General features: G+C 51.9%; 1 protein-coding gene across 1 annotated transcript in view; it reads right to left on the minus strand.

The window, feature by feature from the left end:
• Window positions 1-258: 258 nt before the first annotated feature.
• LOC108934344 (mastermind-like domain-containing protein 1) overlaps window positions 259-12204 on the minus strand; it is a 51280-nt gene continuing 39334 nt past the window's right edge. The window contains exons 3-5 of the mRNA XM_018751994.2: window positions 3675-3794; window positions 3490-3562; window positions 259-3141 (exon numbers count right to left, since the gene is read on the minus strand). Of these exons, the coding sequence (XP_018607510.2) occupies window positions 2111-3141; window positions 3490-3562; window positions 3675-3794 (1224 nt within the window). The 3' untranslated portion in view covers window positions 259-2110. The remainder of the gene's footprint in view (window positions 3142-3489; window positions 3563-3674; window positions 3795-12204) is intronic.

Below are 12204 nucleotides of genomic sequence, written 5' to 3' on the forward strand. Positions count from 1 at the left end.
GGCAGTCACTCTAACCACTACGCTACCAGCTGTCCCTAACCAGCTGCTTTTTCATCTCTGGTCGCTGATGTGCCAGTATAAACCACATGATGTATTAGTAATGGAGCCGAGGGCCAAAAGCATTATCTTTTCAATATGACCACTGAATTTCATAACACTGACCAAGAGTGTTTCCCAACACAGGTGGCTCCCAGAGATGCAAAAGGCAAAAAGGGGAATTGGTTCAAAGCAAAACAAGCGCAGTTTTATTCCATTTGTACAATTTTATTATTTTTTTACCTAAGAAATACCAAGACAAAATAAAATAAATCAACAACATCTGCAGACTGTAATGGCTTATTGTAATCCCTTGGATACAGGTCAACCTGAAAAGGGACAACAAGAAGAAGAAGAAAGGGGACATAGTAGTTCCAGCTCAAACAACTGACCAAAATTCAAAGTACAAAACCGCACCGAGACGTCAGAGCCAATCCCAGAATCCCCCTGTGCATTGCCGTCAACTTACAACCGCACTGTCCTGAGACTTTTTGTCTCTGTCTGACAGCGGAGGATCACTGCCAGGTGGAGAAACTGTACACGCAGAACCTGTTTTGCACGACCAGCACCGCAACGAAGGAGACCGTCGCCGGAACTTCACAGACCTCTTCATCCAGGTGCACTTTTCATAGCGGATGTACAATGACTGGCTGCTTGCCCTCGAAGTGCTGGACGTTGCTGTGGATGAGGTCAGAGGGTCGAAGACGGGTGACCTCTGGATTGTTGTGAGCTGCGGTTGGATTCTGTGTGGACGGGATGGGGAGCGAGACACAGGGAGATCGACCGAGAGAGTTCCGCTTCGATGGAAAACAAACCCGAGAGCTCAGTCGCCTCGCTTTGCCATATTCTAGAAATCCGGACAAGGCCAGAAAGCCAGGAGATGCGTGTGTTATGTCAAAAACATAACAAATACTTCAACATTGTAATACACAGTATTACCACAAACTCTACAGCATAGTCTGCATATTCAGAAACAAATACAATACAGAAAAGGTCCTATTATAAAACAGATTTCATTGTAAGATATATTTCCTTGTTTCTTTTGGAGAAATTTTTGTTTCCGTTTTTTTATTTTTATTTACAAATGATCCTTTTATTGCAAAAGAAGTATAAATACGCTTACTTCTCCTTCTGAATACGTGACAGCTCAGGAAAACTCAGTTTACAAAATATTTTACTATGTACAAGCCCCTGGTAAATGGAGACCCCTCTGTCTGGGAGCAACTGTCCAAAGTGTCACGATGCTATCGGTGACGCACAGCGCACGGCGCCCTCTGGGAAACAGGCCTATCGGGACCATCGGCCGCCTTCGGCCCCCTTTATCGGTCCACCTTCATGCAAATGGGAGCTCCGGGGAGAGCGAGTATGCGCTCCGAGATGATATGATGATATCAGAGCAGAAGTCTTCGCATCACCTGCAGTTTACAGAAGCTACACGAAGCAGGACGTCTGCGCCTCTTCTCTTTTGCTTCTGAGAGCTCCATCTTCATACTGCTGCCTTTGCCAAGCAAGCGAGGAGCACGCAAATTGAGTGAAAACACAAACTGTCAAAAGCCATGATACCACTGGGCAGACGCATTTATTTACAGAGCACAGCACTGCTGAGAATGGATGGTGAGGATGGACCTCATGATGGTGATGGTGCTCTTAAGTAAAACAAACGGAGAAGCAAAAGTGGCTCTTGCGATTCGTCCGAGTGCGTTCGGCGAACCTTTGTGTCACTTTTGTCACCCGGCACTCGGAGAGGTCCTGAAGAGCGCTGACCGACGGCTCCGAAAGACAGGCTTAACACATCATGCGTTTACGGCCGATCTAGAGAGTGTCAACGGGATGCGAGACACGTGTCGACAAGAGGGCCGTTACACATGTCGTGCCCTGCGCGCAGAAGCCAAAAACAGCGAGTGATGAAGAAGCTCCTCTGCAGTCCCAGAGAGAGACCTCACACATCCCCCTCTGGGCTTAGAGCCACAGGAGACCACCTAGGGGCCTCTTTTGTCCCACATGCAGCCACTCCAGCCCCGAGAGAAAAGACCAGGGCAGCTCTGGGGAAAGGGGATGAGGTGTGGGGGGTAATCTATGAGTTCTGTTCCAGGTACTCGTCAATCATGGTCAGGTTGTTCAACCAGTCCTCGTTGGAGCCCACCAGCGTGTCTATGAAATCCACCTCCACACTGGCTCCGCCCTGTCCCTCCACCATAGCGCCATTGCTCTGTCGGTGGGCGCACTCGTAGGATGTCACTTTGTGTCCCGGGTTGGCGCCACCGTAACCAGGGCCTGGTGTGTGTTTGCTGGAGGAGGAGGGATAGCTAGGTGGAGCCATGCCCTGGGCAGGATGAACCATTGCAGGCAGCACTGGCTTCATCCCAGCCATGGCAGAGAGAGGTCCCCGGGGCCTTATCCCTGACGGGACGCCCGAGGGCAACGGCTGTCCTGGGGGCATCTTCTGCATGTGTCTGCCAGGGAGACCTGGGGCAAGTTGGCTGGGGGCAGGTACAACAGTCTGGTGAGGGGCAAAGCTCCCCGGCATACTCGTGCTCATGGACTGCTGGGAAAACTGGTGCGGCCCACCGCTACCGCTCCCACCGCCGCCACCGCCCCCACCGGGGAACGGCTGCTGCTGCAGTCCAGCATCCATGTGGGCATCGCATGGCATCCGTGGGAGACCCGGCTGCTGCCACGCCTGCATCTGAGGCTGCTGCTGGGAGTTGAAGGCCATGCGTGGCAGAGTGCTGCCCTGCTGGAGGGCGTGTCGAAGGTGCTGTGGCTGAGGTGGCTGCAGGGTCCCTACTGGGAAGGACGGGCCCTGCATTCCTGCTCTGACTGGGATGTGGTGGGTCGGCTGCCGCGTTGGTACACCCATTCCCATCACGCTCTGCCCGGGCTGCAAGGGCATTCCGAACTCAGAGGCTTGTGAAGGGTTGTAGAGCACTTGCTTGGGACCTGGGCAGCCCATGTAAGGCCCTACAGCACGAGTGGCTTGACTCTGGGGCCCCTGGGGCATAGCCACCCGACCAGGCAACATGGGGCCCTGGGGCAGCGTGCCTGAGTTGGCAGAGGGCGCCCCCAAAGGGTAGCCGCATTCTGTCGGGTGTGGTCGCCCTGCACCTTCAAGAGGAAAAACAAAAGCAACGATGAATAAAGGTGACAACGTGGACATGCCGCACGGTACCCAACTTTAGGTTCGATTCTGAAACCTGGTTCCTGGTGCGAGAGGGAAGATTTTGTGTGTTTACACTGAAGATCTGAGATTCTACACACACGAGGCATAGGAGGAGCTGCTCAGGGTGTCGGCACATGTGACCCCACCACTTGTCCAGTACCAGCTGGCCAACTAGGTCCCTGTACGACAAGTACTTTTCTGCACCCGATTCAGCCTTCGGCAGCCACTGCCCGCATGTTGCTGTCGACCACGGTTCTGTTCAAACGAAGCGCTTTGGACCCAGCGACTCTCACCTTGAAACTGTGCCACCTGGTGGCATTCTGGCACCGGGTTCCCGTTCATCTGCTCCATTTGCCTCTGCTTCTCCTGCAAGACAGCGGACACGTGTCAGAGTCCACGTTTCTCGATATTCAGTGTTGGGAGACAAACCCACTGGCCGGTGACTTGCTGACCAGCCCCTCCCGACAGTTATACTCGCCTGCATCAGTTGCTTCCTAATCAGCTGGTTCTTCAGCATCAGGTTGTAGCTGCTACCCTGGGTGGGTCTGGCGACAGACGAGGGGTCCTGGGGCCTGGACACCATCCCCGAGCCCTGGTCCTGTGACAGTAAGAGCATGAGAGAGGGGCCATGAGGTCTCTGGACAACAGCAAACATGGTAGGGGAGGTAAAAAAGCCAGTAATTCCAAGGTTGCCACTCCAGGGGAGATGCTGCACTGCTCCGGTAAGGTTCGCAACTGTCAAAATCGTAACAGCAGTGAAGTTGCTTTGGCCGAAGGTATATAGTGAGTTATTAAAACCAAAAATGTTCCGTCGGAATATAAAGTCACGGGACACAGAGCCTCTTTCTTGACCCAGTGCTAGAAACCATAGGAGCTTCTGATGCGTCCAGAGCAGAACAAATGTGAAACATTCCCCACTGCGATGGGCGCCATGAAATTTTCTGAGCTTTTTTACCACCACATGTGGTAAATAAATGTTTAGTGATGTGTGCAGCCAGAATGTCCTAAATAATGAATTCCTCGCTGTCAACATGAACCAGAACAAAAGGCAACAAGCTCCAAGTGTCCATGGTGGAAACGCTGTGCTTCCTTCCCTCAATACCCAGATAAGGGGCTGTGCAAAATGCGCACTTGTGTGTGTTGTGTAGTCCCACACGGATAGGAACTCCTGCATTTTCCACAAATGCCACATCCTTGGGGTGGAAAAGCATGTGCACGCGCTCTCTCTTTCTCTCACACACACACACACACACACACACCCACCGGTGCTTGTTCAGAAAACTGTGCGGACGAGGTGTTTGGGTTATCATCTCGCAGATGTTAAATAGAAAGTAAGATGCATTTAGCCGATGCTTTTCTCCAACGTTAATCTACTTCACATTTATTTATCCATTTGTACCACTGGTAATTCAACCGGAGCAATTTCACGTTGCTCAGCGGTACTACAGCTGGAGGTGAGAACAGAACCTGCAACCTTTGGGTCCAAAAGCAGAAGCTCTAACCCCCACACTACCAGCTGCCCCACCCACCGATACCACACGCACCCGAATGACAAGCCAACTTCCAGAGCCGATTCTCTTCATTGCGAAGGAACGACTCGCCGGCGCCGTGCGGCCAACGGCTACCGACCTTTTCCCTGCCAGAAGGAACTTTTGAAACACTGGACGGAAAGATGACGGATTTGAGCGTTTCTGCCTCCGTGCGTACATGCCTCTGTGTATGTGTGAGTGTGTGTTTAAATACGTATGCTGAAGGCTGACAAGTGAAATTCGTTTGGTTAAGTTCCTGACCAGAACCGACGCCGGCCGGCCGCCTGCTCTATCTTTCAACTCCCACATTCCAAACATGAAGCCAAAAGCCTGAATATTATCTCCGTGTTTCATGTGAGAGAGGCCATCTGTGCCTCAGTGTCAACCCACCCAAGTAAAGAGGAGAGGGAACACACACGCCTCCAACTTCATGGCCCCGCAAACAGAATGCGGTATTTCTCAGGATTTCTCAGCGTCCCCAACGTCCCCCTGCTGTTGCGGCTGATGCCAACTAACTGCCGTGGTAAAAATGCCCAGATTAAAGCACAAAAGAAGAAGGAAGTGCGGCAGAGGGTGCAAAGTATTTACGGCTGAACCGCCCCAAGTGCCAGGTGAAGCATTCCCCATAAATACCGGTGGAAGCGATATTCTCCCAGCAGCCTCAGCTCCTCTCCCCCCAGGCAGGCCTGTGGAGTTTTTGACTCGCCCCTCTTACTGGGAACACGGTAAGAGCTGCTCCTCTCCTTTAGAAAGCTTACATAAACACAAGTGTGTGTAAATTGTCACACCTTCCCCTACTGCACAGTGTGTGTCCAGTAACTTTGGGTTGGAAGGACCAAGGTGATTTGGAGCATTTTCTCCCCAGTTCCACTGTAAGGGAAATGTTTAAAGAAAGTAAACCCTTAGAGACCTTATTCAAGGTTGTTCAGGGCAAAAGGCATGAAGCCATCCCTGTCCAGGTGGTCCTGGCTTCCCATCATCGGTGACTTATTTCTACCAGGCTCAACGCCGTTTTACTGTGGCCAAGTCCGCCTCAAACGCAACGGAGCACAGAGCACCCTTTTGTCCTCGGTCCCACACCTGTGTGAACATTACCCCAAACAATCCCTGTCTAATCCGGCCTCCAGACACCACGTACTGAGTGGAAATGTACAAACTCTAGATGAATAAATCAATTCTGACAGTGAAGGGACTGCAAACTGCCACCTGCTCGCTTGATCCGATCCCATCGTCACTCCTACAGAACATTTCCGTGCAACTGTCCACCTTCATCTCTAAGATCATCAACTCCTTGCTCTCCTCTGGCTGTTTCCCAGCTGCCTTCAAAACTGCTCTCATTTCACCCCTGTTAAAGAAACCCTCCCTGGATCCCAATTCGGTCCAAAACTACAGACCAGTCTCCCTCCTCTCCTTCCTGTCTAAAACTCTAGAGCGGGTGGCCTGTGATCAACTGTCTGATTTCCTCACCCGGAACCATCTCCTCAATGGACATCAGTCTGGATTCAAAGCTGATCACTCTACTGACACGGCCCTTCTGGCAGTGTCTAATGCTCTCCAGCTGGCTAGAGTCGCCTCCCTCTCCTCGGTCCTCATCCTCCTCGATCTGTCTGCACATTCGACACTGTCAACCACCAGATTCTACTCTCCTCTCTTAGTCAGCTTGGGATCAAAGGAGCAGCACTAACATGGTTTGAGTCCTACCTCTCTGACAGATCCTATCAAGTGGTCTGGCAGAGCTCTCGTTCTTCTCCTCTGCCTCTCCCAACCCAACCGGTGTCCCTCAGGGCTCGGTACTGGGTCCTCTTCTCTTCTCGATCTACACCTCCTGCCTTGGCCCAGTCATAGCTTCCCATGGATTCAAATACCACTGCGACGCTGATGATACCCAGCTCTTCCTCTCCTTTCCACCTGGAGCATCAGACATTTCTGCACACATCGCTGCCTGCCTGTCGACATCTCTGCATGGATGTCTGATCACCACCTCCAACTCAACCTCTCCAAAACAGAAATTCTTCACCTCCCAGCTGGTCTGTCCTCCTGTCACCATCTATCGATCAAACTGGACAACTCACTCATTTCGCCTACTTCCTTCTCTAAGAGTCTGGGAGTGATAATTGACTCAAGTCTGTCTTTCTCTCAGCACACTGAAGCCACAACCCAGTCCTGTAGATACATCCTGCATAATATTCGTAGGATCCGTCCTTACCTCACAACTGACTCCGCCCAACTACTTGTCCAGGACATGGTGACATCCCTTCTGGATACTGCAGCTCTCTCCTGTCTGGCCTTCCCGCTACTGCCATTAAACCTCTACAGCTGATACAGAAAGCTGCTGCTGCACGAGTTGATTTGCCAAAGCGTTCCCACGTATCTCCTCTACTCGTTTCTCTGCACTGGCTTCCTATAGCTGCCCGGATCAAATCCAAGACCCTGGTTATTGTGTACAAATACATCAGTAGAACTGCTCCCCGATATCTACAAGACTTGATGAACCGCTACACCCCAGCCAGACCCCTTCGCTTGGTGGTTGGTGCTTGGTGGTCTCGCACACGAAAGGTAAAGCACGGAGGTTCTCGGTTCTGGCTCCATTGTGGTGGAATGACCTCACCCTCTCGCTCAGAAATGCTGAATCTCTGTTCACATTTAAAAAGGGTCTGAAAACTCACCTCTTCCCGACTCACTTCGCCCAAGATCTCTCCAGCTCATGTATCATGAAAATGTTCATGCACCGTAACTTCATGAGCATCCCCAGATAAGCCTTTACACAGCCACTGCTCCTATATTGTATGTAAATGTTTGTGTACCTTATTTAAAAAAAAAAAAATGTAGGAAGGTTATCAGGATTCATCTATCCTGCCTTTTGTGCACCTGCTCGAGTGATGAACATCGGTGCATCAAGTGGAAAGTAGCAAACTAGGTTTACTTAAGAATCACACATCTGTGGCTATGTCTCTTTCTCTTAATGTAATGCACAAATTGTATTTTCGCTGAGATGGACATTGCTTTGGAAAAAGCATCTGCTAAATGAATAAATGTAAATATAAATGTAAACTGGATCCACTGCTTTGCGGAGCAGTTCCTACAGCGAGCGCTAGATGGCGATAAAGAGACCGTTCCCTTTTCGACGCCTCGTCTCTCCCGCATCCTGTTCTGTGAGCCACACTGTGAACGGCTTTGCCTCCTGCACATTCTGGCACCGTTTCAGAGATCAGCTGCACCTGATGTAAACAGCACACATGTTTTTTCCTTGTTCAATGGCACTGAAATCCTGGGAAAAATAAGGATCAACGAGAGTCCAGATTTTGTCAGCATTCCCCGAACGCCGCGTCACATGGCATCGCAGCAGTGGCTCGACAAGTAATCAGCAGTAAAGTAAGAGATGTAACAAGGGCTCCATGGAAGTTATTTAATCCGTCGCCAGTGAAGTTTCGTGTCAATACTGTTGTTTTTTTTATGTTCTGTTACATGCAAAGACCAAAGAGCACTTACTGCGTGCGGAACATCTGCCAAACTAGTGAAAAAACAAAGTGCCATCATAAAGCTCATCTCCGGTGCAATTAATAACAGGTCAAGACAGTTTAATAGGGACAATCGGTCTCCATAACTAGCACAGTCCACCAGCCGCCCTTTCTGCAGACGCAGGTCCAAACTAAACAAGGTGTAGCTCCACCAAACTTCCTGCCTCGTTCCACCCCAGATGCACCTCTGGGATCAGGGTGCGAGCTGCACACGCTACAGTAGAGAGCAACGCAGGGCTGAGCGGAACATGCACCAGGAGGAGAACGCCGTCTTCCGATGGTCACGCCGCTTGGTCGACGAGCCAAGCTCTGATGCTGGAAGGGCCAGGTGTGCCTGGTGTGCGGTGTGGTGTGGTCCTGTGGTCAAATGCCCGCGTGATCAGTCACACTAGATGACAGTGTGTCCCTGGTCTAGAACCATTCAGCACCCCTTGTCCTTGTTGACCACGTCTCCGAGTTACAGGCTGCATCGTCCCTCCTGATGGGCACCTCCGGTGAAAGGACACCGCTGCGCAGGACCCTCAACCCCCCCTCCGCAAACCCTGCACTGTGTTTCAACCCTTGAGCCGCTGACGCACACTGTGCCGCGTCCAACCGACCGCTGCTCCGAGGCGTCGTTCGTCCTCACAGCCTTTACATCACCCTCGAAGGACCGCCTGCCTTCTCGGCGAGTAACAATGTCACACCTGGCCGAGCGCTCTCCTCTCCTGGACCTGGACAAAAGGCAGCCACCCCATTCCTGCCGCTGAATTGGCACTTCCCTAAGGGAGGGAATGTCCTTACGCTGCACTTTCCCGGGTTCCAGGCAGCCACCGGGCCTCAGAAAGCCGGGGCCGTTACAGTGGTTTGCGGTTATTTGTGGTCGCTGGGACTGCTCTGCTTTCCTTACCCTATTTCTCCCGGTCAGATCCGAGCTGCACCGCATGCACTCTCTGCCAGTCAATCCATCAATCCATCAATCCATTTGAGTGAGCAGTGCAAACCGGTACAAAGGAGGTGCGGGAGGCAGCCGTGACGTGACGGTGATTTTCCAGACAGACGTGGAAAGCAGAAACCCACATTTTCCAGTGGGAGTGGAGAAGATTAATAAAAACTCACGTGTGACTGTTTAAGGAGAGAGGCAGCTACAACGTCAGAAAAATCTTAATGATAATGAAAATATTTTAAATAAATCTCAGTAATATCCTTACGATGTTGTCAACAGGAAAAGGAATAAATTCAAGGCATTTTAAACGATACCAGGTGTAGGAGACACTTCCTACAGGCTGCTGGACTGTAACTATAGTGTACTTTACCATTACTTGCTCAGAGGGGTTTCGTTCCTCTCAAACCTGAGCTCTGCGTGCGTGCGTGCGTGCATTTAACAACAGGATTTAATGTTCGGAACCTTTTCTTGCTGCTGCGGTTCCACTGCAGGAACATCAGTGATCCATTCACACTTGTGCCGTTTCCAGAGAGACGAAAGAAAATGATTTTCGCCACTTCTCAACTCCCAGCATTCTCTCTGGGCTCTGCAGCGCTCCCCTCTGGCCGGGTGCACGCCGTCACTTTGGGGGTGCAATGTCACTTTTTGGATCTTCGACCGCCGCTCCAATACAGCCCACAGACTGCCAGGAACATGAGGCTTCGCTCCCTGAACGGCTGCACACAACACACACACACAGTCCGTTGCCACGGAGGAACACGCACTTATACGATGCGTGTAACTGGAAACATCCATGATTTCCTCACAGCGAACGTGATTTTATGACACCCTCCTAGTCGCTGCTTCGGCTCGGTAACTTGGACCTCGGGCCAAATTTACACACCTGGTTCTGCCTCAAGGACCACAAGTGTGTGCTGCAGCTGGACAGCTGTGCTCCACTCTTTGTGGGGGTGGGAGGTGCTTTATGGCATAGAGCAGAGCATCCAAGAGTCCACTTTGGCACACACAGCAGACTGCGCAGCTTCCCACAGCACCAGAAACATCTAATTGTACAATCGGGCTCCGTTTCCAGTGCTGACATTGAATCAAAAGTGCATCAGCTGGGAGACATCAGGGGGGTGCTTCCTACAGGGGCAAGGACACTGCATCCAAGCAGCACAGCACTTGCACTACCTCCTCCATTGTTATATATGTGTGTGTGTGTATATTATGACATTCATTCATTTAGCTGACACTTTTCTCCAAAGCAACTTATAATGTTTAGGTCACAATTATTACATACTTACAATCATTTACCCATTTATACAGCTGAGTAATTTTTTTTTTTTTTTTTTTTTTTTTTAGTGTAAGTACCTTGCTGAAGGGGGGGATTAAACCTGCAACCTTTGGGTCCAAAGGCAGTTGCTCTAACCACAACACTACCAACTGTATATTATGTTACACCTTGCGTACTCTGTTGCCAGACTCTGCCCTGTGACCCGCACTGCACTCGTCTCTAGTATTTCTCTTCTTTATGCAGCGCACTCTATGTTCTGTGCTGCACGGAGGTCGAAGGAGAAGCGGAATTTCCTTCTCCTGTGTGTGTAACTCACCTGTAGGTGGAATGACAGTAAAGTTCACTTTGATGTTTGACTTTGAGCCAAAGAAATGTACTACGGTAAAGTACTTACAGTAATTTACCCATTTAGACAGCTGTGTAATTTTTACTGCAGTAACTCAGAGTGAGCACCTTGCTCAAGGGTACGACGGTAGCGAGTGGGATTCAAACCCCGGTCGGTGCCGCCTGCCTCCCCACTGTTTGACTAATGCAGCACAGGTTGTTTTCACAGCTTCGTGGCGCGTGACCTCATGTCCTGCTCCTCTCGAGGTAAAAAACGGGACTGGAACAAGACCAAGCTGTGGATTTGGGCGAGCAGATGCAGAGTTATCAGGAAGCCCAGCGAGCGGCGTGATCCCCGCCCCCCCAGGTGATGGAGCGGAATGAACAACAGGAGCTGTGTGTCTAAAAGGGATTCGGATAAGCAGCGGGAGGATCAATAACCGCAGCTGAAATATAATATCAACTGATCTTGGGGTGGGAGGTCCCGTTCGCGCGCACGAAGGTTACGCGTGTCTGAAACGATGTGCTCTCGGACGTCTGCGCGGCGAAGCGGGCGCGCGGGGGGTCGGCTCACTGGGGGACGGTAATGAATGTGACGGCTGACCTACTTCTGGAGCCGCTCGGCCGAAGCGCCACTAAGACAAAGCGGCGGGCAGGTGGGCGGGCGAGCAAGGGAGCGGGCGGCGCCATCCCGGAGCCCCGGCGACAACCAAGGACAAAGGGTCCGGTGCGGGGCCCTGGGATGAAGGGAAGCGCCGGGAAAAACGAGGGCCGCCGGCGGAGCCGCGGCACACGGGACACCCGGGGCTCGTGGGGAGAAACGACAAGAAAGACTCGGCACGTTGCTGGACTGTTGACGCCTATGAACATTTGTGGACATCATGAGTACGACACGTGTTTCTCACCGGTTCTTCCATTTGCTCCTCCGCTTACAGTGAACATCACGGAAAACTTCACCGTGTTTCTCGAAAGCGAAACCGAAACGGAGCCCGAGATGCTTCTGGAGGGAAATGAGTCTAATTCCTCGTTTCCCTTCGGCATCGACGGCCTGCTGCTGCAAGGCCGTTCCGCACAGCGCTGTCCGCACAGGTCACTTCGGCCGCTGCCGATCGTCGTCGCAACTGATCGGAACGGAGCGAAATAAAACGAAGGGCTGCCCTGCCGCACGGCTGCGTGTTTCCCCACGTGACGCTTCCTATCTGCAGGTCCTCGTGCCCCCCCTCCCCCCTCCCCCCTCCCGGAGAGCCACGTTCTTTGTGAGAGGCTCTCCTCCGTATCGCTCCGGATCGACGTCTCCTGCCATCTGCGCACGGCCCCTCCTCCCGCTGACGACCTACCCCCCCTCCCCCCCGCGCGCATCCCGCTCCTCCTCGGGGCAAGGTCGCCGGGACGAACTCGGGACACTTCCAGCGCCGTCACCCTGCCGCCGCAGCGCT

The sequence above is a fragment of the Scleropages formosus genome, chromosome 4 (genome assembly GCF_900964775.1).
Source record: "Scleropages formosus chromosome 4, fSclFor1.1, whole genome shotgun sequence".
Taxonomy (NCBI): Eukaryota; Metazoa; Chordata; class Actinopteri; order Osteoglossiformes; family Osteoglossidae; genus Scleropages; species Scleropages formosus.